Below are 26,779 nucleotides of genomic sequence, written 5' to 3'. Positions count from 1 at the left end.
GGAAGTTTTGTTACAGTATCTAGTTTCATTCTGCAGCTTTAGCACGGTATCGAGACAGCCAGACAGCCACGTTAATGGCTCGCCAGCCAGTCAGGTAGAGTTCAGGGTCACAGCAAGGACACAGAACAGTGCTGGCTTTCTTAACCCTGCCCAGCCGGATCAAATCAATACCCTCATCAGTCAGACGTGCATGGAAGCTGTCAGAGAGCCAAACAGGTAGAACAGCAGACAAACAACCAGCGAAACTGACAGACAGCCATCAGTTGCGCTGGCCAGCCACCCACTCAGTCAGGCATTCAGCCAGCATAAGGATAGATCGTCACAGTCAAATCATAACTCAGCTCTGTGCGGGCTGTTAAGTTACATATTTGTACATCCAGTATTTATAGGCTGTTTGTACCTTTCCAGCCTGTGTGCAGTCCCCCCCCCCCGGTGTTAAAATCACTCAGTGCCATGTTCTGAAGATTTCTGTTTATTTTCTCAGAGCTTCTTATCAATGCTGCCTGAGGCAATCTGGATCCTGTTTTTATTTATATTATCTCCTCCCGACTTTAACCACACTTATGCATAGTGGACGTGCGGTTTTTCTGTTATATAAAAATCAGTGTGAGAGACGATCTTATAATTTATTATAACAATTAAATCACATTTTTCTTCGATCGGGGGAAAAAACCAAACAAAAAAAACTCGGGGCATTCTTTCTGTGTGAGTCAACAGCTTGCAGCGGCTGTAACACAAAGGGTCACCAGGGGTTTGAGTGTTTGTTTGCAGCTTTTTGTTTGCATACAGTATTTGTTCTTCTCTCCTTTCATTTTCTCTGTTTTCAATCTTCTCTCGGCCCTGAAAACGACTCTAAAAGTACCGAAATTTTGCATTTTTTCTAGCTTTTTTCCCCTTGTTCCTTTTTCTTTTTAAAATTTCTTCCCTTTTTCCAAAAACCCACATTTACATCTTCTGTTTCGTATAAACTGACAACCAGCATGTTTTTCACCGAGGGGTAAAATCCCATTAACCGCAGCCTTTACCTGTTGAGACTCCCTTAGTGGTGGTCCGTGTTCCTGTCAGTGTGTGGTATTCGGAGATAAACGGGGTCTGCGGTCTCTAATCTAATCTGATGGTCTCAGCTCTGCACCAGCCTCTGTGGGAATGACTGCATCGTGGAACAATTAGTGTACATCCAAAAATTGTTTCCTGAAACCACCGCCATTTGTCATCAATCACTTTCTACAAGCTCCTGTCACTTCTTCACATCTTCATTCACCCCAAATACAAAAAAGAGAGATAAAAACTACAATCAGTGCACAGATGTGTTTTTTTAATTAATAAAGTGCACTTGTTACAATTTATATATACATTTAGTTTTTTTAATGCAGTGTGAAGTTGAGGTCTTAAATTTAATTCTGACACCCGAACAGCAGTTTGCGTATCACGTACTTAGTGGCGAGTGCAGACGTTCGCTTATCGTATCGATTACATCTTGGTCTCACCGTTCTGCTCTCCAGGGGAATGACTGTCTCAGGGAAATATTTAGATTAGTCATGTAGAAGCCATTTGACACTAAGGCTCACCTCATTCTCGCTCTCGCACTCTCTCCCTCACTGCACACCATCCCAGCCTCTGTTGTTTCCTCCCTTACTGGCTTTACATGAAAGCATTCTCCATTATAGAGTTTTTATTATACGCTGATTAAGTTTACACTGAAGCAAACACTGTGGTTTAATGTGATTAAGCTAGCAAGTGCAAGACAAACACTTCTCTGATTGCTTTAGTTTGTTAAAGGGTGAAGTCATCCATTTTTCACGTTACAAATGTACCTTTTCATGTGTGATTATCTTACCTGAACCCAGGATGACCTCACACAACCAAACCTAAACAGACCCAAAGAAAAAAACAGGAACCTGAGGGGTTTATTACACCACACTGATTCTCACAGCTTAAACAACAACAACGGAAAAAAAAGAGACATCGACATGTAGATCTCGATTATTCTCTGACTCTTCACAAAAGGCACAGATCTCTCTCATTTGTGCATTACACAGTGTGGAAAGATTTTTTGGAGCAATGTCATTTATTTTCTTCTTGAAGCCCTTATCAAAGAGCTCACATACAAAGTGAAGTAAATACCATATATCTTCCTCTGAGCCAGGGTCTTCAAAATCCATCGTGTGGGCTTTATGGCAGCCCACACGATGCAAGAAAGGAATGCACGACTGTATTTCATTCATCTCCGGTTCATATCATGATATAACAGCAAAGGATGAGACTGTGAGAGCTATTCTTCTTTTAGTCATCACAGCAGACTACAGGTCTGTGAGAAAAATATGAAGTGAAACTAAAGTGAATGAATATGACTTGTTTTGGGGGGGTTTTTAGGGATCTTCATAAAGGCTTTGCTGATGCTGCTGCACTGATAACCTTCACCTTTGTTTAAGTAAAATCCAACATGGAGTCTTTATGATTGTTATCAATAAAAAAATGTGGGGCATGGGTCATGAGTTTTTTCGATCTTCAGAAAAAGTCTGAGAACCGCTGCGCTGACACAGGTTAATGTGGCCTAAGTCATAAACTTCCTGAACTGGAACTCGGTCACCGAAAGTTTGATTCCCTGTCTTAGAGCCTGTCGTGTCCAATAAGAACTGCTGGTTAAAGAAGAAACTACCTGTGACCACAACAGAGAGGAAATTGTGGAGCCAGAACCCTGTTTGGTTCACCTTGGACCCTTTACAGTGGCTGCTTTAGTTGTTCTGTTGATGCAAGATAACATAATAACATCATGTTATAACTGCACAAATCAAATAATAACACGATGTTTAGCGTTTACAGTCAGACTAAATACTGTCAGCCATGTATAATTTTAATGAACAGTCATTTAGTCATTTAGATGAGTGATAATAGCTGCATTGCAGTGCACATTCACAGTGTGTAGGCATGGCCAGGATTGTATGTCAGTTAGTCATACTTGTAGTCATCTACTCTGCTCTGGCAGTTTGGCCCATTATCAGAAGTCAGCAATGCTGCCAGTTGGCCTTTTCTTTTCTCCTCCCTAAAGCTGACTATCTGTTTGGAGCTAAGAGGTATGAAAATCATCTCCTTCTTTCTTCTAGATTAGTCATGTTCTGCTGACTATCCCTGCCACGCTCCCTCATAAAGCACCTGCCAATCCCCCGAAGCCCTTTATCGGAAATGTAGAGTGAGCAATAAAAACATTTCTGAAATCTCTTTGTCCCTCTCTTTTTTCTCTCCCCCTCTCTTCTTCCTGTAGCTGTATTGGCCAGCCAGTCCGGACCGCGTCCAAGAATGTCTCATGGCTGGGAAGGATCCAGAGGTAATCAAATGCACACTCGCAGATGCACACGCAAACACGCTAAGATTGGGTAAGTACCGGCGTTACCCTGACTTAAGCAACGCAGGGAAAAGAATTACATTCGGACACATTTGCGTGCAGATATGAATCAGTGACTTGCCGGTCAAACCACATCAGCCGTTTTCGTCCTTTCTCTACTTCCTACTGCTGTTTGATAATACTATACAAGAACTGCCTAGAGTTATGAAGCAATAAAGCAATACAGTAGGATGATAGATTACCATCAAGGGCAGAACTAAAGCTGAATGTATCGTATTCATTGGGAACTGTAAACAAACAAGACAGTTTTCATGCAGGCAGGCATATCAAGATTCAGTTGATTCAAGTACTGGCAGACGTCTGGTGGGGCGTGCTGAACAATCAGTCACATCTGAAGTTTTAGGACTACTTTTCTGCTTCTTGACTTCACAATGAGCTCAATATGAAAGGTGTGAAAATTTGTCAGTTGAGCCAGAGTTAAATGAGTGCAAGTCATATTGTTGTTTGATATTCAAACAAATAATAGGAAACAGTTAAGCATCAGTGCAAAATAATGTGTGTCATCCATCATTCCTCACTTTATGGTCCCTGTTTCTCCCTGTCCAGCTGGAGTGTGCGAACTTCCTGCGCGTTCTGCAGCCTTTTAACCAGACTCACCTGTATGTGTGCGGCACCGGGGCCTTCAACCCCCGCTGTGCTTTCATAGCCACCAGCCTCTTCCATCAGGTAATACTACAGAAACATTTACATACACTATACAGATAATATATGCAGGTGGAAAATATGTATTATTATTTTCTTTTGCGACTTTGCTGGATGGAAAATGGTATCTGTAGAGGCGTGAGCTCTGCCAGACTTAAATCTACTGCTCCTAAAAATAATAAAGCTGAAGAATGGGTTGTGCTTAAAAGACTGCTAGCTTTCTGGTCTGGTAAAAATGAACCAGACCATCAAAACCCGATATTCACTGAAGCCCTGCTATCAAATCCCTCTCCTTGAAATCTGAAGAAGCTCCTTTTTTTGTTCCTCGCATTTTTCCTTACCTATCACACTAATCCAAAACCATCACGGTCATCACGTGTACAGTCGATTGTAATTTCCAAACTGTCTGCTGATGTAGTTCCCACATTTATGCCACTTTACTCGCTTATTCTTCTGAAACAGCAGCCAGTCGAGCAATTTTTGTGCCTGAAGCCATCTGTCCAACAACAGTTACCCCTTCTTTCAAAGTCACATAGATTACTTGTTCCATTTTGATCCAAAATCAGAATCAGTTGGATTATTCTCTGCAATTTTATACAAGCAGCACTTTGATGTTAACTGTAGTGCTGCCCGTGGATGCAAAGGCTCTAGCATTTGCCCACATATCCAGCAGTGTTCAGGCTGCGATATGTTAAATTAACGTTCATCAATGATGCTCTACTCATTTATCCAGGTTTTGAGGGCTGTGTGCATTAAAAAAAATTGAAATATATGTATTGGATGCCTTGATTTTCCTGCCACCCACCAATATGTCTGTGTTTTCAGACTTCGAGTTCCAGCCCCTATACGCATGCCTACGAGCAGCTGAAATATCATGTGGTGTCTGCCCCTATGCCCATATCCACCAGGGTTCACCTTGTGATATGTCAAATTTCCTTTCGTCACTGATGCTGCACTGTGTGGGCTACCAGACACCTTAGCTATGTTATTTGACATTTTAATGTCAAATGCAATGGATGGTGAATGAAACTGTAGAGGTCAAACCTGCCTGCTGTTGTCGGTGTATAATTTCTCATCATAATGACACATGTGGGTTATCGTTTTTTCCCAAAAATAGGCTGCTGGTTCTGAAGTTTCTCACTCATCTCACTTAGTTGTGTGTGTGTCTGTATGTGTGTGTGTCAGAAAACAGTTAATCCCATGAAAGACCATGTGAGATCACAGCAGAGGTTCAGACATGGTTCTTAGAGGTGCCGATGGTGCTGACTGGTTTAACATTGAGCTTCACACATTTTAAAATCCCTCCACTTAGCCCGATTAGCCTCAATTAGGTGCTCACTGAGTGCATGTGTGGCAGGGTAGTTGGGCTCACTTAAATGGTGCTATATATGCACTGGTACTTTTTATGCATGTATGTAGGTTTTTTATGTTGCTGTGTCTTTTTTTCAGTTTTAGTCAGATTATATGTATTTATTTTGTTTGTTTTTGTGTTTTATTCTGTTGTATCTATTTTCTTGATCTATGGTTTTATCTTGAAAAGCACTTTGGTCTGCTTTGTTGCTTACACATGCTGTAGAAATAAAACTGACATTGACATCAGGCTCAACTCGGGGTTCAGTATCCTGCCTGAGGATGCTCTGACACATGGACAGGTGGAGGTGGGGATTAATCCACCTTCCGACTGGTTGATGACTCGCTCTACCACCGCTTCTGGATGATTTGCTGCATCAGTGGATAAACTACTTGAGATTGCAATATAAATTAGGGCAGCTTTCTGATCTGTCTTCTTTCTGCATGAGTGACATCTGTGATTTCTTTGACAGTCAGAGCATCAGACTCTCTCCTACGGCCAGACAGAGTGCGGGAAAGGCAAATGTCCCTACGATCCATTCCAGAAAACAGCCTCTGCAGTCGTTGGTAAGTTAACTGTTTCTTTAAACCTCACCTTTAATAAACAATACACGCACCATCATGCACTTTATTTTCTCAACAACAAAATATAACCTGTAGGTGGAAATGAATCATCTGAATATGCATAATTAGGTGTTTTATCAAAGAAAAACTAGATTGAAAATGGGTTTGTGTTTAAAGCGTTCTTAGCAAAAGTGATGCTTTGCTGTTATAAAACCCATCAAACTGTGGAAGTTATATATAATTTCTAGAGGATGTCTAAAACAGGAGAGCCATGACTTGGATGTCTTTCAATGACTATTGATGAGAATCCTGTTGTGTATTCTGTGTAGATGGAGAGCTGTATGCCGGCATCACCTCAGACTTCATGAGCCGGGACTCTGCCTTCTTCCGTAGTCTTGGCAGCCGTCGTGTCATCCGCACTGAGCAGTACGATTCCACCTGGCTGCAGGGTAAGTGCAGAAAAGCACCACTTCCTTTTTGAAGTCTTCCTTTGTGTCGAACAACTCAAAACTGTGTCTGACATTAGAAGTTAGTTGAGAATGTGCTCCTTACGATAACAGAATCTTTTTCAGCTATTTTCAGCAGACAGCTTCAGCGTTACGGCATCCACACAGCATTTTAGCAGGAAATGCAAATTTTTCTAGTTCTTTATTATTCTGGTTGCTTCCGTACGTTTTTTTGCCGCTTAACTACTCCCTCAGTTTTTGTGCTATTTTCACCATTCAAATCTTAAAAAATTCTGCTCTTTCTGCTCTTTCCTGCTATGACTTTTGGTGCTCATAACTTTTATACTTTTTGAGATATTGAATTTTTTATGCAATATTTTTTGCCCATTTCTTCCACATTATCCATGGGGTGACTGATTTTGCTCGCCGGGATGAGCTGTGTTTTAGCTCAGTGAGATGAGCAGCCGTTCTCAGACTGGGAGGGTTCAAATCCCGCTTATGGCAACAATTTTTTTCAGTTTACAGTTAAACTTTTTTAACTCTATTCAACACAAATTTAAGCATCTTTACCCCCTTTCAGCACAAATTCCAGCTCTTTCAGCTGTTTTCAGCAAAAACCTCTTTACAGTAGAAATTCTGCTGATTCACCTCTTTTCAGTGCAACGTTCTGCTTCTTTACCACTTTTCAGCAGAATTTTTGCTGATTCACCTCTTTTCAGCAGAATTTTCTGCTGCTTTACCTATTTTCAGCAGAAATTCTGCTGATTTACCTCTTTTCTGCAGAATTTTCAACCATTTCACCTCTTATCAGCATAATTCTCAGCAGCTTCTGCTCATTTCAGCAGAATTGTCAGTCTCTCCATCTCCTTTCTTGTTAGCATGATTTTGGCTCAGTGAGATGACTAGCTGCTTTGAGACCAGGAGAGCCGGGTTCGAATCCTGCTCATGGCAAAATTTCTTTTCACCTCTTTTCAGTACAAATTTCAGCTTCTTTAACCCTTTTCAGTAGAATTTTTTGCTTTTCACCACTTTTCAGCAAAAAACTTCTGCTTCTTCACCTGTTTTCAGCAGAATTTTCAGTTTCTTCACCGCCATACAACTTTTTGCAAGTTTTCAACTTTTTCAGCTTTTTTCAGCAGACAGCTTCAGCATTAAGGCATCCACACAGCATTTTCGCAGGAAATGCAAATTTTTCTAGTTACATTTGTATCAGTGTAGCCGGACTGTATTACATTTGATTTCTTATAATTTGCCTGTGTGTGTGTTTGTGTGTGTGTGTGTGTGTGTGTGGGACTTTCCTCCAGATGCCCACTTTGTGCGGGTAGCGCCGCTGTCTGAAACTGATAATCCAGAAGATGATAAGGTTTACGTGTTCTTCACCGAGCGCGCTCAGGAGGCGGAAGGTGCTGCTGGCAAGGTGCTCTACTCCAGAGTGGCACGTGTGTGCAAGGTAAGCGACATGTTTGTTTGGCATAGATAGGGTATGTGTAGTTTGGACACTCTCATCAGAACACGTCTGCATGTAGCTTACATAAATATGTTTACCTCCATGGGAAAGTATGTACGTGCTGTTTGGTCAGTGTGTGTGTTAGAGCAGGCAACTGTGTATCTGTGTATCACTGAAATGTATGAGGGACTGTTTATGTTTGTCGCAATCACTGCGTCTTCCACTGTTGTGTGTTTGCACATTCATGGCTTTGTTAGAATCAGAATCAGAGAGACTTTATAAAGCCCAGAGGGAAATTGAGTTGTCATAGCAGCAAATATACAATAAACATCAAACACTCGTATAAAAAGAGTATAGAAACAGAGATATTGATAGATAAATATTAAGATAAATAGATAAATATAGAGATATGGTATAAATATCCAAGGACAAGCATGTGCTCAAATTTAAGTCATCATGTACAAAAGTGACAGGGTGCGGTGAGGTGTGATTAATTCTGTTCCACATGTGTGGATCTGACCCAAGTGGATGAATTAAAGAGCCCGATAGCTGCGGGAAGGAACAACCTCCTGTAACATCCCTCAGACAGCGAGGTTAAAGGAACCTGTTACTGAAACTGCTCTTCAGATTGTGTGTTATGGAGGGGGTGGGAGTCATTGTCCATAATTGCAAGCAGTCTTGGCAGCGTGGCGAGCTTCATGCCAATGTTACTGTGTGTGCGTGAATTTTTTTGCCAGCTTAAATATGCAAAGTTCGTTTGTTTGTATGTTTGCTACCTCTGTAATCATAGTAGATCTAATTCAGTTCTTTGTAATGTTCATGTAGAACGACATCGGAGGCCAGAGGAGTTTAGTCAATAAGTGGAGCACTTTCCAGAAGGCTCGAATGGTCTGTTCAGTCCCAGGACCAGATGGCTTACAGACACATTTCGACCAGCTCCGTGAGTACACACATGAAAGCATCAAAAGGCAAAACACATCACATTCAAGCTAAAACAAAATCACATCCGACAGGTCTTAACCGCTGGTCGTACAGCTGAAGGTCTGTCCCTGAATGTTTCCTAAAAGAGGAATTGAGTTCAGGCACTCAGCCAGTCTGTGTGTGTGTGTGTGTGTGTTTCATGTGAGTTCGCAGACACTTAAGGAAACTTAAAAACCACTGCCTCAGTAAATGCCTGCATAGCTCCACTGTTACCACGGTGACCAACAGCCCTGTCGGTCACCTTGGGTTTGTCTTCGTGCCTCAGCCTTGGTTACCACAGCAACATTCATTGCAATGGGTTTATTCGTTATCGAGAATTTTCACATCAGAGTCCTCCGGTCAGCTCTGAGTGTGGGTGCGTGCAGCAGCAGGTCTGTGAGAGGTGCGAGATGCTGAATTTGTGAACTTGGACGCTGCCGGTGTGAATTTGTCGCTCACAGATGTGCAGATGCACAACTCTGAGTTTCTCTTAAAAAACGGTGGCATTAATGTTAATGGGCAATCAGCAAGCTTTAAAACACCAATAAAAGGCACCACCACAGTAATTGGGTTGATTCATCAGAATCAGAATACTTTATTGATCCCTAAGGAAATGATGTTTAGCCGAATTCGGAGCTACAATATTAGCGTTTTAAATATTTTACTACAGAAATCTTTATTCATTTATAGAAGACATCAACATTTCAACATCGATGTAACTGTGCCTTAGTAGAAAGCATTAGTAAATAACTGCAGTTGATGATACAGCCTGTTAATTCATTGCTACTGCTAGCCCCCCGCACACTAATTTATGCAGCAGTAGGTCCGATGCTTGCATCAGGGTATCTCTATCTTTACCATTGTAATTTGGTGGTGGAGAGTACAGAAACTGTGTAGAGGATGCCTTTTACAAATGAAGCTCCCTATTTTATTTGAGTGGAAACTTAATATTCATGTACTCCTACTTCACCTTTAGTCCTCTGTGGCGGGCGGGCGGGATTATGTTCTTTAAAGTTGCCTCTGCCCATACAGCTCAGAATTAGTCATTTCATATTTTGATTGGAAGTTATGAAAAGGAAAGGGTGGATGGCAGAAAGAGGAAAGCATGGTGATGTTTTAAAAAAAGGAAGGCGTAGGAGGATGAAGCAAATCGGTTTTGTTTTTACTGCAAATTTAGCACACATAAACCTCGCGGTGTGCTGCAAAAACAAAATGGAATTAATTGTTGAATAAATAATATTTTTGAATTTCTGCTGCCATGGAATTACAGTGCCCATGGCTTTGGGTCTTCATTAAATGTCATCTAACATGGGTGTGTCTGCAATAACAGTCCAGATGAAGATCCTTGAGCCACGGACAGATGTTTGGATTCCTGAGGAAACTGAATGAGAGCTAGAACTTGCTTCCTTTATCTAACTTCCACCATCACAAAAGAAGTGGGCTTGTATGGAGTGTGAAACACTCCTCTGCAGAAAACTGTCTCCTCTTTGGCCCTGACTTCAGCCCACAAACCTAATGCTCTTGAGACTGCAAGGTTTTCGTGAAAAGTCTGCATTAAAAATTAGAGGCTTGGAGTTTGAAATTCATGGGTGTTCTTGGCAGGGAGAGTTTGCCCAAAGAACACTAAATTGCTAATGTAGTTCCTCGAGTGTTTGAAATCTCTAATCAACTGCCAAGACAAACAGTTAACAAAGAAATGTTTTGATCCATGAGTTACGAGCCCGGCGTGCTTTCACTGCACCACCCTGTTTTCGAGCAGATCATCTTTCTTATGAAGCCACTGTGTTTCCTGCTAGGCCCTTAGGGGATTAGGTATTTGTTAGGAAAAGAAAAAAGGTGTAAATTTGAGACAGGCAGTTAGACATATGGTAACAGTGGGACAGTGTGAGGTTGGGACTTGTCTCTGCTTAGGTTACTCGTCTCCGCTCTTTGTGTAAACAGAGCACACTTAGAGTAAACTAAGTGACTCACTCGGAGAGTTACCATTTGTGTGAATGTATACAGTACATTAACATATACAGTAAATTTTACACTCCTTCACATAGTCCAACCATTACACAAACACATGTTCAACAATAACAAACACCTGAAAGCACACACACTGTTTTTCAGCTGTTACCACACACACACAAAGACACTCAAGCCTCAGCCTGTCTGTGTATACAAAAGAGTTCAGACTTGTCAAGAGCATAAACATCTCTACCCAGCATGCCTCTGGCCATGTTTTAACCATCTGATAAGGCTGCATACAAATTTGTTTGTGAATACACTTCAGCAACACACACACACACAAAACCACGACCTGCATATACAGGAGATTAACCCATAGTGTTAAGAATGCTGTCAATGTTGTGTTTATGCCATGCTCTGCCACATAGAAACACTACAAATCCCATAAACTCGCAACGCTCTGCAGGTCCCTCCAGAGCAGCGCATGACACCAGACACATTTTTTTTGTTGAACATTTTTGCACTTTTGCTAATTCTGTAAGACACAAAAGAAATCTATTAACAACATTCAAACACCCATTAAGTTCAATCCAAATGTATTTATGTGGCACCAGATCACAAAACAGTCGTCTCAAGGTGCTTTATATTGTAAGGTAAAGACAATACAATGTAGTCAGGCCCGTGTTGAGAAAGTGGGAAGGAAAAACTCCCTTTTAACAGGAAGAAACCTTCTGCAGAACCAACCTCAGAAGGCAGGGAGCCGGGACAAAAACACTGTGGAAGAGAGCCAGAGCTTAATAATAACCAATGATTAAATACAGAATGGTTTATAAACAATCCATAAAAACACCATTTTAAGTAACACTATGAGTACATAACCCTGTAAAGGCAATGAATAGATAAATAATAAGTGTTCGCACAATTCCAGATATTCCATTAAAAAGAGAGACCTGAAAAATGATACTGTAGCATGACAAAGCTAAACCTCTAGTAGCTGTGATAATTTCACTAGCAAATGATCTCAGTCTAGCTCACAAGATAATTCCAGTCTGGTCTGTTTCATCACTGACCCTCCAGCGTTGAAACAGATTAGACAAATGGGTGGAGATAGACTTATATAAATCTTGATACATATATATATATATATATATAGTTTAGATGGATTTTTTCATATTATTCATTGTGACCTGTTACCATGTTTCCACTGAGTTATCCAGAGTGTAGTTCTTAATTTACTTTATGGCCCATGTCTGTTACAGAGTGTCAAAATCAGCACAGGGAGGAGGTTGGGGTGGATGGATTGGCGGCCACTCTTCATTTACCATTTCCAATGTAAAGTAAATGTTTGCATTTCTGACCACAATCATTCTCTAACCTTGGCGCCTTTATTCTAAACACGATGATAAAGCTCTCCACACCTTTACTGAGGGGGATTAATTTGAACCTGAGCTCTGATACCACATTTTTGGATCTAAACTTAGCCCAGCTATAGAGAATCAATTTCCTTTTGTGTTCTTAGCAGTTCTGTAACGCATGTCATGTCACTCAACAGGCAGGGGAATCAGATCAAAGCTGCACATGTTGCTCTACAAGCTTGTCAGAGCACTTGTTGCAAATTGCTTATTCTCCTCTTGTTCCTTTAGCATATTTTTGTCGATATTGACTCACATGTTTTATGAGGGTTTTGAACACCCTCAGAGTCGGCTTTGTTTTGGGCTGTAATTGCCACGAGGACTGACTCACAGCACCGGACTGCTTTGAGTTTATTGTTCAGTTGTTTTGTGTCTGGAGCTGTAGGGCCTTTTGTTCACTTGTGTAAGTGTTAATGCTGAGCTCTTGTTGTCAACCACGCTAGTGTGAGAAAAACAAAAATCAGACCTCACTTAACCATAATTATTCAAAGAGTCAAACAGTCGAGTGGAAGCCGAGTCCCTCACAGGAAAGGACTCTGTGTCGTGCAGTGATGTTTTCCCCGTTGTTGTGGTTGTTGTTGTTGTGGAGGAGAGTCATGCTATGAGGTTTTAGAGCTGGAGACAGGCAACCCTCTGTGGCCGGATTCTGTGTCCTGACACTGCAGCTACTTCGATTTTCTCAGCCATTTTCCTCGTCTATTTTTGTCTGCGTGCGTAAGATTCAGTGCTTCAGACATAAGGCAGCACCCATACGCTTCCCACAGACAGGAAAAGTGCAGGGGAGGAAGAGCGTCACTGGGAGAGTTTGTGGATGGTATAAAAGCATGACAGTGACGAGAGACAGAGAAACACATCGGCCAGGCAAGCCTCTTGTTTAAGCTCAAATGTAGATTTAATTATTTTTTAAATCAACATATAATTTAAAATGAGCTTTAGATGATGGCGACGATGACCTTCTGAACAGTCAGCTGTTGTAAGCGATCCAAAAAACATCAGTGATGTATGAGAGCCACAACCCAGAAACAGCAAGTTTGACATTTCTGGGAGATTGATGTTTTATATATTGGACGTTTTTGAAATGACCTTAACCTTTCTTTGGGTCAGCCGTATCTTCTCCGGGTCTTTTTGCCCTCATCAGATGGAGAAAAAGGTCAGAAGATAAACTAGAGGGAAAGATTTGTCTCCCTCCGTATATGAAGTGACGGTTAAGCAGTTGCACATATTGCCAAGCCTTCCCAATCCTTTCAGGTTAATCTGACAAATGTGTTTCCACTATTTAATGCTTAATTGCCTTGTCGACAAACACCATTTGTTCAAACTGGTTAGGAAAACATGTTTTGTGATGCTGAGGCAGATTTGACTCCCCCGTTGAACCTTACTAATCCATCATCGCTTGACTGCAAACACTTGAAAGGAAGCCCAGTTTATCAGAGGGAGAAAAAAAAGAGGAGATGGACAGAAAGTGAGTGAAAGTGAGGAGCTGGGCTGATGGCCAAAAGGAGGGTAGGAGGAGGGGGATCTAGTAGGACAGGCAGGATGAGGGCAGAGGTTGTAGCACGTGGTGTTGACCAGACATGAGAAGGACAAAGAAAGATGGGCTGAGGGAGATGAGGAGGGATGTGGAAGCTGTCATCAATGCGTTATTGCTGCAACACTGTGCAAGAGAAGGTGAAGGAGGGGGAGGGAGCAGGAGAGAGGAATATCTGATTTAAGAGATCATTGGAAATAAATTTGGCTTCTGGGCAGGGCATATGAAGAAAACAGAGAGGGGATGAAGAAAGGAGTGGTAATCGCCAAAAGAAAAGCGTTTTATTTTCTTCTTACGACCAAACAAAAATGGGGAGAAACGAAAGGAATAGTTCCAAATTTAGCATTTCAAAAGGTTAAGACTTCCAAAGTGGAAATTGTAGAAGCATAGGCAGAAATTTACCCTCGCGCATTCAGATTTTTAGTGTTGCCATCACTTCTCTGATCCCTCTTCACATTTTCACTACATTAGGAAGAACAGAATATTTTATTAAAGCATGTGTTGAGTGTAAAGTCCCGGGGTTAGTGTAACAGCCATCGCTACCAAGGTGTGGGGAAGAAAGGAAAAATATAGATTGATGTAAAGGACTGACAGAAGGGAAAGGATAATGGTCAGAGAGAGTTAGAATTGCTGCAGGCCATGCACAAATATATTTTCCCTCTAAGGACCAGGATTGGATGAGTGAGGTGAAGTGAATCTAAAAGGGTGTGAAGGCTGACTGAAGTGAGACAGAGAGAGAAGGAAGCAGGGAAATGGGGTTAATGGGGAAGGATGAAGCAGACTGAAGGTGGAGATGGAGGAGATTATAGATTTGCACTGTATATTTGACTTGTAGTAAACTCAGTGTAATTTACTGGATTTCAGATGTATATTTATTGGTGTGCAATTAGATCCTGAAGCGAAAAAAAAGAGCAAAAACATTGTATGACACAGAGAGTGGTATCAAACGTCCTTTGTTACCACCGATGGAGAGCTGGCATCTTAGTCTGGCCATGGATGGCAAAACTGAGTTAACAGCTGTTGCTAGAGGCTAAAACATGCATCACAGTGAGAAATATGGAGTGTCAGAAGGAATAGGGTCAATAGCTGAGAGGGTTAAGGACCGGATAGGATGGAGGCAGGGCTATTATTGGCAAATTACTGTAAGATGGAGGGACGAGACAAGAGGAGTTGGCAGAAAGGTGACAAGCAAGAAGGACGCACGATCTAGGTGTTGGCACTCAGGGTGGCTGGATGAAGAGGAAGGGAAAGAAGAAACAGTGGAGAAATGAGGAGAATATGGGAGTTTGCCTGAGGGCGCACTGGCCAGACAATTAGGATGAGGGGTAAGAGGAGGAGGAAGAAGATAGGGGCTGGGGCTGCAGGTCTGCGGGCTAGACAAGACTATCTTCCCTCAGGGGGAAAACAGCCTCGTTTTGTTTAGAGAAGAAGACACAAGAACAATCCTCCAGAGAAAATAGGCCAGACAGACAGATGGACGGGGGGGACAGAGGGAAGAAGAGATAGCGGGAGGGAGGGTGGGGGACTGGGAGGGACAGCGAAAGTGAGAAACAAAGAGAATGACATACACCCAGAGGGCTCCCGGGATGTCCAGGTGGATTTGAGCAGAAAGGTGCACGGGATGAGAAAACTAATGAAAAGATAAAGAGATGGAAAGAAAAAGGAGAGAAAATGATTCAGGAGGAGATAAAAAGAAAACATCTTAGAGTGTAAGATAGTGGTTGAGGCTGAGAGAGTGAAGAAGCTGTGCTTAAAAAAAGATAAGAAGCCATGAATCTGTCGTCTTTAACTGCAACATGAGCAAAAACACCAAATCAGCACTCCTTCCTGCTTCAGTGGTCAAACACTCTCACCTGGTCAGCCCGTCTTGCAGATAGAAGCAGAGTGACCTCATATTTTCTGCACTATATTTGTGATTAATGCATCTCTGAGAATTGCGTTATCCCTCCTCTATCAAAGATTAATGACATTAGAAGCCACTCCAGTTTACTAAATCAAACATGCGAGGGATGTAGGTGGAACAGCACTGAATCAGTCGAGGTTTAAACTCGTCACGGAGCGATAAGAGTGAAGTTTTGCCAAGCTGAGCCGTAAATAACTAAGACGTCTTGTTCAAAGTGTGTAAGAAAGAAAAATGTTGCGCTGGCTGCGTCTTCTAAATTTGAACTGCATTTTTATGTGGAGCTGCATGCACAGTGAGGTGCGAAGAAGAAAGGGAGACTAACTTTCGAGCAGAAGGCAAGGATTCAGAGTTTTTCCCCTGCAGTGCTTTACCAGAGTTTGTATTAAGTTTACTCAGAACTTTCAAAAAAATGCATGTATTTACTTGTACGTGCTGTGTGGCCTCATTTTTACCTGTCTTAAAATACCACAAAGTAAACTGGGATTTTTTTCCTCAATTGGAAACCTTTGTTCTTTCTTACATTCATAATAGTTGGAGCATTGTTTGGAGATGCAGCTCTGTGGATGCTAGCCAGACCAGCTGGTTTGATCATTTTTGATCCACACTGAAATATGTCAGAGCAGTAACAAATCCTAAATAAGCATATTTCATGGCAGTCACTTTGACCTGAAACAGCATGTATACATGTGTTACTAATGACGTTAATAAAGTTTCTTGCCTGTTTAGGTGAAGAGAATTTGTTTACATATTGTATTTCAAAATGGCTTCTGTGAAATGAGTCTATTGCCTTGAAATCTGGTACAGCCATTCGTACTTTCCCTCTGAACAACTCTGATGAACCTCTAACTTCCTGTCATGCAATCAACAGGAATCAATCATGTTTCTTTTCCAGCACTTTTTCACTCAATACCTGCAAAACTAGTTTGGGTATTGTGCTAACAAGTGGATGTTAGCATGTCGAATCTACCTAATCTCACTTGACCCCATGTTAGCATGCTGATGTTAGTAAGTCTTTTATACAGTTACTGGTCTTGACTTGGAAAACAATTCTTATTTGGCTTGAAACTGACTCTGAAATACTTCACTTTTTACACTTTTTACGCTCAGTTTGGGAATCGTCTGGTAACCACAGGTCGCTACAGAAAAATGTTGCGAGTGGTTGCTGGAGAAATCGATTGCTAAAGCCCCACTGCACAGGGCTGACTCCCTGGTAACTACGGGTGCTAGGGAAAAATGCATATTCCCGCACCAGTTGGCAAGTCGCTGTGGAATAGTTGTTTGCTGTCGTTTATTAGTGGTTAGCAAAATACTTGCTAACTACTGACAGACAAGTCAGGGTACAAACTATAGGCGACTGAACTGTGGGCAATCTGCTAGCAACCAGGCCAGTCACACAGAGGTTTTCAGTTGAGCACCGTCTACCTCTTCTGACCAATAGGCCTGTGTGACTGAAGCCTAATGTCATTACATTAGATTACAACATTAAAAGTATTTTTCCTGCAGTAGTGCATTAGTCTTTAATAAGGCCAAGTATTGTTCTGTCCAAATGTGGTGTATCTCACTACAAGTCCAATGCCAGCTTGGCTGCACTTCCAGATGAGTTTCATCTGTTCTTTGCTCTGTTTGACTGCAATCCCATCACCTGGTAAACTTGTTTCCACTACATTTTAAAGGGCCTTTCATCTGTACTCAGAAGGGTTCCACCAGGGTGGCTGTGTGACTATAAAATTGAGCTCTGTGGGTGTAGATGTGCATCTTACAATGCCCTTCTTTTTTAGTCTGACTCATCTCTTCTTTGAACAAAACTTCGAGGAGCTTCAGATGAAAGTGTTGAATGCTCAGGATATACATCATCCAGAGTAATAATGCATGAAGGCCATAAAAGAAAAACAGGTAGACACAGAGAGACAAAGTAAACCAACAGATGATAAAGGTTTTGATTAATGAAAGGCATTCTTTGAAAGATGTGAGAGTGGAAGATAAGCTTGAACAAATGATGGGAAAGTGGAGAAAAGGCTGTTAAGAAAGATTGAGGGATGATATGAGTAGAATTAGGGAGTGATAGGAAACAGGAACAGAGGTAAAAGGAGTGATAACACAAATGGGGGCATCTACATTGTGATTTAAAGGCAGGAAGAGCTCAAAGAAGCAGTAAATAAAATGCAATAACAAAGAAGTGATATATTAAAGGGAAGAGGGAGTGAGCAATTGATACGCTGGAGGCAGCAGACTACCCATACTCTTCTGTTCCCCATCCTGAGGGGCCTGTGTGGGTGTTTGTGTGTCTATCGGTACCATGCGAGTTTGAGTCAATGTTCCTTGCTCCCTGCAGTTTAACAATTTGGTATGTGTGGGTGCATGAATGTGGCTATACATGCCTTTATTTCTCTTTGTGTGCTCCCAAATCTGCCACTGTGTGTGGCAGCTGCAAGTGTGTGTAGCTGTGTCGAGATGAGATTAGCCTTCCTGCAGGGCCGTAGTTCCACGGAGGCCACCTGAAGCAGCAGGAACGGCAGGAATGTGGGAACAGTGATACGCTTCGTCGTCTCCAACACCACAACAACATATCTGCCTCTGCATGGGAGAGGAGAAGAATAAAAGTAGAGACATACGGGGCACTCATTGAGTACTCCTTGGGTCGAACCTGTTTGTAGAGTTTCGGGAACTTTTAAAGCTATTTGGACACAAAAGTAGGAAGCAAAAAGAAAGGAGTCCTAGGAGTCATGTATTTATAGATTATCACAGCGTGTTGCAGGGAAAACAAAGGGCTCCATTCTCCTCCATTGTGATGGGATGATAAAACATTCCCTGCTCTCTTATCTGAGACAAAAGTGCAGAACAGAAAACCTTTGATTTATTCTGATTTAAATAAACTGTGAAAGCCAAAGTCTAGTGTGAGCTGCAAGTGCAGGCAACTGAATAACACAGCGATGAACACAAGTGGAAATATGGGAGGCAAAAAAGTCAAACTGTGCAAAACTTTCAGGAACATTAATTAGTTTTTTTAATGTGTTGTTTTTTAATGTTTTATCACAATTTGTCAGTATTGAACCACTGGTGCTTCATACGAGACACAATGTTTCCATTGTCAGTCTATATGTGTTCCCAGTCTGTTTTATTTGATTGTGAGTTCATGTCACATCAGTTTGTTCGTATTTTACTCCCCCATGAATCAAAGTTATGAGCGTTGTGGTAAATGGACTGTTTCTCTAGCGCTTTTCTGGTTTTCAAAGTGCTTCACAACTCAAGATGTATTGACTCATTTGCTTTTTATGCTATACATTCAGCACCTTTACTGTCACACACAAAGTGATGATATGGCAGTTTTTTACGGTTCAGCATATTTCCAAAGAAAACTTCCATACTCAGGCTGGAGGAGCTGGGAATCTGCCAGCCTTACACTCCTGAGCTGTAGTCATAGAGTCGTTTTTTTCCTTTATCATACACACAGTATCTAAGGCACCATTTCTGGACCTCCAACGTATTTGTAACCTTTTTCATGGACTTACATTGAATCTGATGGGAACACAAGATACAAACAAAACATTTAATCACTTTCTAAATATCACACACTCACTCACACTCCGATGAAAACATCAGAGGCAATTTGCAGTTCAGTCTTGCCCGAGGGCACTTTGACACGAGGACACCGGAGGAGCTAGGGATCAAACCGCCGACCTTCCCATTAGTAGATGGGGCCACAGCTGCCCCACTTTTTCTTTTCTTTTTTTCCTTAACACTTCTGAGGATACTTTTAGCATTTGAACTTAAATCTACGAGTTCATAAAAAAAAAAGACCCCATAGTTTTACCTGCTGTATTCAAATGCGGTGTGATGGCCGCTGAGCTATCAGGTGTCGAAGGCAGACAGATGGAAAGAGCTAAAAAAACAAATCTGCACTACACCTGATTGCGCTCCATGAGCGGATCACTATCAGAGCGACGCCAAAGTGAGAAAAACATATCAGATGTGTGTGTGTGTGATCCGCTGTGTCTGAAATGACGAGTGGAGACCGAGGTGTGGTGTTAGTGTGTGTGACAGCAGGTGCTGTGTTCCTGTGGCGGACGGAGCGCTCGGCTCTCCCACTGCGGCTGGTTATTAATGGCTACAGATTCATTACAAGCAGCCAGTCAGCCATGCTGCCAGCATGCCCGACGCTATTAGTCACACAGTCAGACTGATAGATGCACACACTCAGATACGCACACGGGCATACACATAATGAATACAAAGTACCTAAAACCGAACACACATTCACACAAATAAAGAAAATAGACTGTTACACAGACTCATGAGCATTGCTCACATGAATACAGACACGTAGAGTTTACACAGTCCTGTGCAACTCTCCAAAACTTCTCCGTAATTCAGACATCATTCTGATCTTTTCTGACTAACATTTTTATGTCTTTGTCCCCTTCCATTTCCCTTCCCTGTCTTTCTCCTTATCCCTCCCTTCTTTTCATTATTATGTCTGGATGTTTTCCATTCAGAGGACATCTTCATCCTCCACGGGAAAGACAAGAAGAATCCTCTCATCTACGGCCTGTTTACCACTTCAAGGTATGTGCCTCTGTAAAGCAGAAATCATGGGAATTGAGTAACTTGAATGGGTAGTGTGTAAACTGCATACCCTTGTTTATGTGTGGAAAATGTCAGTATATGGTGGTAGATGGGAGGGAGTCCCTTCACTTTTACACTGGGTGGACTAGTTTTAGAAGGACTTTAGTCCTTAGAATTTAGTTCTTTATTGATCAAGCCATGCAAAAAAAAAAAAAGAATAGAAATGGAGTGCAAAAGAGTGGAAGAGAGGAGAAGAGTAACTGCGTACTCAACATTTACATGATGAATACGATTTCCTGAAAAAGATTAGATGTTTTTATCAACAGTTTATTTTGAAATAGGATCCGTGGTATGCATAGTTATACTTTTTGGTGACAGTTTTATTATGGAGCATTGGGTTTCTTGGGGCCCCAGAGGCAGGAATTGCTGTAATTGTTTAAATAAAAGTTTTAAAAGCAGTTTAAAGCCAGCTGTAAATTGAACTGCCGATGACAGTGGAGGCTGATGAGGTTTTAGTGAGAATTTCAAACCACTAACCAGACACTGAATTAAAAACAGATGACAGAAGCATCAGATCTTTAACGATAAATACTTGTTGACCCACACATTAACTCCTCAACATGTCATTTTTAACAAGTTAAAATAAGAAGCTTACACATGTGATATAAGAAGCTTTTTTTTTTAGTGGTGATCATTTTAAAATATGGAGAAAATAAAAGTATAAAGTTTTTTTTCTTCAAATACTGAATAAATGATCATCTGCACTGTCCTGTACTGAGATGACACACGATGACAGCCAGTCAAGAGAGCGTCTGTGACAGGATATGAGTGCTCCATGTTTCACTGCCACGTGTCAGATGTTGATGTCACACGCTGTGAGATACACACCACCCGCCGGGTCTCATGTCACCGTGACTCATGAATGAAATGCATCCATTCATGTGAACAACATGGAGCTTATATGAGCCTACAAAGTTGTCATCATCAGTGCACAGTTTCTCTATCTGTGTCCAGCTGTGTGTGTGTTTGTGTTACAGAAAGGTTACAACTTGACTTCTACTGTATTTTTTCACACACAAATAGACAAAAAGGCAATTTTGAGATAATGAAAGAAGTGCATGAGGACAAACTTGCAAATAAATTAATTTGTGACTTTAGTAGGGAGTTGATGATTTTCAACAAGACTCTAAAGCAGCTTTGCATAACTCACAGTTTAAAAAAAATGCTTTTGAGGACAAGTGCTTTAGGGCCTTTCAACCAACTTTCTTCTGATTGGCTCCCAATTTATATGTTCTCAATGATGTCACAAAGAGCCAGAAGTAAGGCTTGCAGGATCACTTGTACATTTGCTGGCCTGATTATTTGAAACTTTTGACCATGTTTAGCTTACATGACTGAAAAAAGGAATAATAAATACCCTTTATAAAACGGCTACTATGAAGCAGTCCATAGGAGATCTGCTTTCTGTTAAAGTCTAGGAAATGTACAAATTGCATACATGTCAAGCAGACAGACATAATAGGGAAGAAGCAAAAATATTCTTTCAGACCATCAAAGGCTGTTAGTTCAAAAAAGGCAGATGTCCGAAGAGACAGGCTTTCATAAAAGTTCACGCAGATGTCTGCTGAAAAAACACAGACATGAAAAAAGCAGGTTCTGTCTGAAAAACTAGTAAAAATGATCCAGCGAGCAGCCTAACTAAAGTAAAAGAAAAAGGCTGCGTTTTCTCATTTTCTCCACTCCACTGACGATGTTAGATATCCAGAGAATAACACAGTTTCTAAGCTGGACGCCAGAGCTCCACAGTAGCAGCAAAAGTATGACGGCATCTGGCATGGCGGAGCAGGGAGTTGGTCTGTTTTTTGGGGTTTTGGAAAGTGTGTGGAATCTCAGCAGGGAACAGAAATCCAAAGCATCACCAAGGGTGCGGTCGCAACCACAGAACTGGAAAAGAGCAAAAAGGTCATTCCTTCTGAAAGGAGACTTGTCTCTCTGGTACAGTAACGACTGCACGCGTGCTGGTTTTTATGTGTGTGATGAGTGCAAGTGTGTTAACAGTTCTTTGCTTTTATTTTGCTCTCCGCTTTTATTTTTAATTGTTTGTGATTCATAATTTATCAGACAGCCGATTAGATTAATTGATTTTGCCCACTGATAGCCTTGTTGTCACATTTATTACAAGCTTGAGGTCTGCTCAGGTGGAGGAATGTTTGTGCAGGTGAGCTTCCAGAGGAAGCCACTTATAAACAAAACAGAATAGGGAAGAGGAAAATTTACAAGCGTAAAGGTGACACCCCCAACTTGTAAAAACACAATTTAGAGGCTGACATGAATGCATAACATGGCCTTTCTATCTGTTCTGTTTCTGCTTTGCTGGAATCTCTAGCTCGGGCGTGCTTTGCCACAAATCCTCCAGAAATGTGTGATCTTAACTGCAGTGGATGGGATGTGTTACAGTGGGGACCGATGTGCTGAAAGCAGCACATTCACCCAGGCTGGATTTTGGGTTGGAGCGCATTCATTTAATTGATGCATTCAAGCTGAAAAGCCACAATGAGTCACAGCTCCTAATACAGTACTCCTTTTACTGCTTAAAGACCTTTGCAGTATATCAAGTAAAGTAATCAAAGGTATGCTCTGTTTCAGACCTATCTGATGTCTGAATCTGCTCTCCTTTTGTCTTCTCCTTAGTGATATCCTGAACGGTTCAGCGGTGTGTGTTTACCGAATGGAAGATGTGGTTCGAGCCTTTAAAGGGAACTTCCTGCATAAGGAGGGGCCTCAGTATAAATGGGCAGAATTTACAGGCAAGGTGCCCTATCCACGGCCAGGAACAGTAAGTTCATACTCAAAACTGGTAGATACCACCGCTATCTCTCCAGGTGACTTTTTTTTACCAAGGTAACATATTCGCAATAATATGCTGTCTTTGATGGAGGGTCATTTAATTCTGCAAAATTGTGCTTAATTTCCATATAAGAATGCTCAAAATGAAATACTGGAAACATTATGATCTCAGTCTCTGTCTCTCTCTCTTTCTTTGTCAGTGTCCGAGCAGTACATATGGAAGCTATAGCTCGACCAGAGAATATCCCGACGACGTCATTTTCTTCAGCAGGACTCATCCGCTGCTGCAGGTTTGGCTAATATTTCACTTTATTAAATTAAGCCAGTTTAGCTTAATTAGATTGCCGCATTTTACAGCAGGTCAAGCCGTTTTTTCCTCTCTATTTCTGTCTAAATTCTGAAGTGAACATAGGAAATTAAATTAGCAGTCCTTGCCAACAGGGCACCGCTTCATCACAGGGAATATGAAACCTTTGCTGTATTAATGATGAATAGCAAGACTGGCTGAACAAATTTATTAGTCAAAGATTTCACATTTAATGTGATGCATTCTTGCTTTTTTTTTTTTATAGGAAAATGTCCTGCCGCTAGGAGAGCGACCCCTCCTGGTCAGGGTGGGTGTTCATTACAAGTTCACCAAACTGCTGGTGGACAGAGTGGAGGCTGTCGATGGCACCTACGACGTCCTGTTCATCGGTACAGGTAGGTCATGTGATGTTGAAGGTTGTGTTTCTGGCATTTTAAAGTGTTTTTTCATAATTAAATATGGTGAATGATTTATTTATTTATTTATTTTTGTCTTTAGACTCAGGACTCGTTATGAAAGCAATCCATCTGCACAGGGAGCACGGCCAGAGTCAGGAGATCACTCTGGAGCAGATGCAGGTGTTTCAGGTACTGCAAGCTTTTTCTGCAAGGAAAACCAGGTTGAAACCTTAAAAAACTCAGATTTGTTAAGAGCTGGTCTATTTTGTAGTAAAGCTCATTATCTACAGATTTTTTTATGCATTTTATGCGTTTCTTGCTGCATCCATTCATTCCTGCTCCATTAAAAAAAATTCAATTACCTCTCAAAACTAGATCCAAATGTACATTATTGTCACAACATAATGCAGCACAGACTTTTCAAATTAGCCTGCGCGACAACAGTGCATGCAGACACAGTGTGACGAATTCCATATCTGTCCATGCCATATGGAAATGAATGGAAATGCATGGATTTCTCTGAACAGTAAGAAAACGCATGCGTGCAAAGACACCATTCTGCTCTGGTTAATGCAAAGATAATTATGCACATACTATACCACTAAAGTACTGCATATATTTAAATGCAATGCACTAAATACCTTTATTTAACCACGTAATGCCTAGTGTATCATATCTGATGCATGAGTTCTTTTAGACTTCTACATCTTAAAAATCTGTTGTGCAATTTATTTAAGCAATGAGCTGAACAAAAAATTTTCCAGATGTAACAAATATGATACAAATGAAAACTAGTTTATGCATATTAATATTAAAAAACATTTTTAAATCAGAAGGTTCAATAAATGCTCCATTTTTTCAATTATCTCATGTTTCAGGATTTAAAGGGTTAAAGCTTGTCACTTTACCAAGACCAAGTTACTGCAGCTGGACATAGTTACCAAAAAAGAGAAGATCACAGTTCACAAAATCCACATTTTGGTCTAGAATGAACTCTGCTTTGGGTTCAAAAAGCAAAATGAAGGAAAAAAACTTTGGGTTCAACCTGAATGCTGTGGTTGAGATATCTGTGGTCAGACCTGACTGTGTTTTTCCTGCTCTGTATTCTAAAGTATGTGCTTTGTAAAACCCTATCTATCTATCTGTTATCTTTGCTTCAGTATAAACCTGGTGTGTTTCTCAGTTTTCCTTTCCCGTCTCCTTCACAGCACAAATCACCGGTGACAGCCATGGCACTCTCAAAGAAAAAGGTAACAGACGAGACTCGCTTTCAAACTTCCAAACTGCCGCACTCACACACGGTAACATCGCACTTCTCACTCGTCTCTCCACCTTGCGTCTCCAAGGACGGCTTCATCACCAGTTGCCATGGTTACCTCACCTCAGTCAGAGCAATAATGAAGAGATGCTCACACACAAATGCACCTTGCATTATTAAAACAGTTTGGCATGAGGGGGGAAAAAAGAAAACGAAACCGCAGCTCGCACACACACATGAAGATTATAAAAAGCAAGCATCGCCACATTTCTCTGTTTTCCACCCCGCATGCAAACACACACTCTCTGTGGCCACTGACATTGTTACAGCTTGAGTTGGATTTGTGACTCACAGAGTGGAGATGAATCTGCTTTTTTTTCTGGTGACTGTCAAAGTGTCCGTGTTGCAGGGGAGTGAACTTGATGCCCCTTTGTTTTTCTCTTCTGGCTCTCCCACATTGTCTCTGCTTTCCCCCCTCCATCGTTGTTTTCTCCTCCATCTCTATTTCAATCTTTCACCCACCCCCTCTCCTCTAGCAGTGGTTGTTTGTGGGCTCCAAGGAGGGTGTGTCTCAGCTGGCCCTTTACCAGTGTGAGCTGTACGGTCAGGCCTGCGCTGAGTGCTGCCTGGCCAGGGACCCCTATTGCACCTGGGACGGACATGCTTGCAGCCCCTATATGCCGACCGTGCGCAGGTAGGGAGGACATACCAGCTCTATCCAGCTCCAGACAGCACTGATAACATTACAGCAGATTGAGTTTCCCCCTTACGACTTGAACTTATTTTATTATGAAAAGAACCAATGTGGAATCAATCTTCCCAAATTTGATTTAAACCACATTTGTTGATAGTCAGAAACATGGTTCAAGTTACACCTAAGCTCAGATTTTTCTGATTAGATTTTAGGCATTTTTTCCACATGATTAATATTTTGTTTCTTTACTAAGTATCACAACTGGCCATAATTTCTATGATTAGGTTGTTTATGATGACATCCTGACTTTTGCCCCAGTGAGCAAATTGATTCTGCCAAGGAGGTCATGGTTTTGCGTGTGTGTCGTTCTGTCTTTAAACACGATAGCTCGAAAAGTTTTAAATGAATTCTGAGTATAGAGTGAGTTCATGTCAATAGATTGATCTGAAGGTCAAATTAACAATGCTATATGGAGCTATTTAAAACTATGTTTCTTACTGGCATTGTTTGTGTTGACAGCATATAGGCATGATAAGTGTGACCCCAAAATGCGTGACCTTTCCCCTAGTGCTGCTCTCACTTGCTGTCCGTTCTGTCTAACATAAGCTTGTGGTTTCTGCTTGTCCGCAGGAGGAATGCTCGTCATTTAGGAGAGGATGAGGATCCACTGACTCAGTGTGTCAGACAGGGAGGTGAGCAGCTTCCATTGTTTCCATTCAGGGTCTTTGCTTTACCTGTTGAACTATGCTCAGGCCCCATTATGGAGCACTACCAGTGCCTCAGTAAGGTTTCAGAGGGCTAAAGCCTGTTCCAGCTGAGACTGGCGAGAGGCAGGCTATATCTTGGACAGGTCGCCAGGCCATCGCATATGTAAAATATCTTTAACCCGTTCCACCTTTTCTCTCTTTAATTTAGCCGGGCTGCAGGTGGAGGCAGAACAGAGGGTGATGATGGTGGCAGAGGGTAACAGCACTTACCTGGAGTGTTTGCCTAGATCCAGACATGCTGCAGTGACCTGGTACAAACAGGCTGGAGAGAACAGCGCTGAACTAAACCAGGTGCAGTCACACGTTTTACACTTTTGCTTTCATTTATGTTCCAAATCCC

The 26,779-nt window shown here is 41.5% G+C and overlaps 1 protein-coding gene across 2 annotated transcripts in view; it reads left to right on the top strand.

Annotated features, from left to right (window-relative positions):
* sema3h (sema domain, immunoglobulin domain (Ig), short basic domain, secreted, (semaphorin) 3H) overlaps positions 1-26,779 on the top strand; it is a 53,027-nt gene that overhangs the window by 21,184 nt on the left and 5,064 nt on the right. The window contains exons 3-17 of one of the 2 annotated variants that reach the window (XM_005478371.4): positions 3,263-3,325; positions 3,950-4,069; positions 5,869-5,962; positions 6,289-6,408; positions 7,710-7,855; positions 8,678-8,792; positions 20,099-20,168; positions 22,860-23,004; positions 23,216-23,305; positions 23,588-23,717; positions 23,821-23,909; positions 24,929-24,970; positions 25,515-25,672; positions 26,303-26,364; positions 26,588-26,730. In XM_005478371.4, the coding sequence (XP_005478428.1) occupies positions 3,263-3,325; positions 3,950-4,069; positions 5,869-5,962; positions 6,289-6,408; positions 7,710-7,855; positions 8,678-8,792; positions 20,099-20,168; positions 22,860-23,004; positions 23,216-23,305; positions 23,588-23,717; positions 23,821-23,909; positions 24,929-24,970; positions 25,515-25,672; positions 26,303-26,364; positions 26,588-26,730 (1,587 nt within the window). The remainder of the gene's footprint in view (positions 1-3,262; positions 3,326-3,949; positions 4,070-5,868; positions 5,963-6,288; positions 6,409-7,709; positions 7,856-8,677; positions 8,793-20,098; positions 20,169-22,859; positions 23,005-23,215; positions 23,306-23,587; positions 23,718-23,820; positions 23,910-24,928; positions 24,971-25,514; positions 25,673-26,302; positions 26,365-26,587; positions 26,731-26,779) is intronic. The other variant, XM_005478372.4, reaches the window with a different exon arrangement.

The sequence above is a fragment of the Oreochromis niloticus genome, linkage group LG20, assembly GCF_001858045.2.
Source record: "Oreochromis niloticus isolate F11D_XX linkage group LG20, O_niloticus_UMD_NMBU, whole genome shotgun sequence".
Lineage (NCBI taxonomy): Eukaryota > Metazoa > Chordata > Actinopteri > Cichliformes > Cichlidae > Oreochromis > Oreochromis niloticus.
This window is presented reverse-complemented; position numbering and strand designations above follow the sequence as displayed.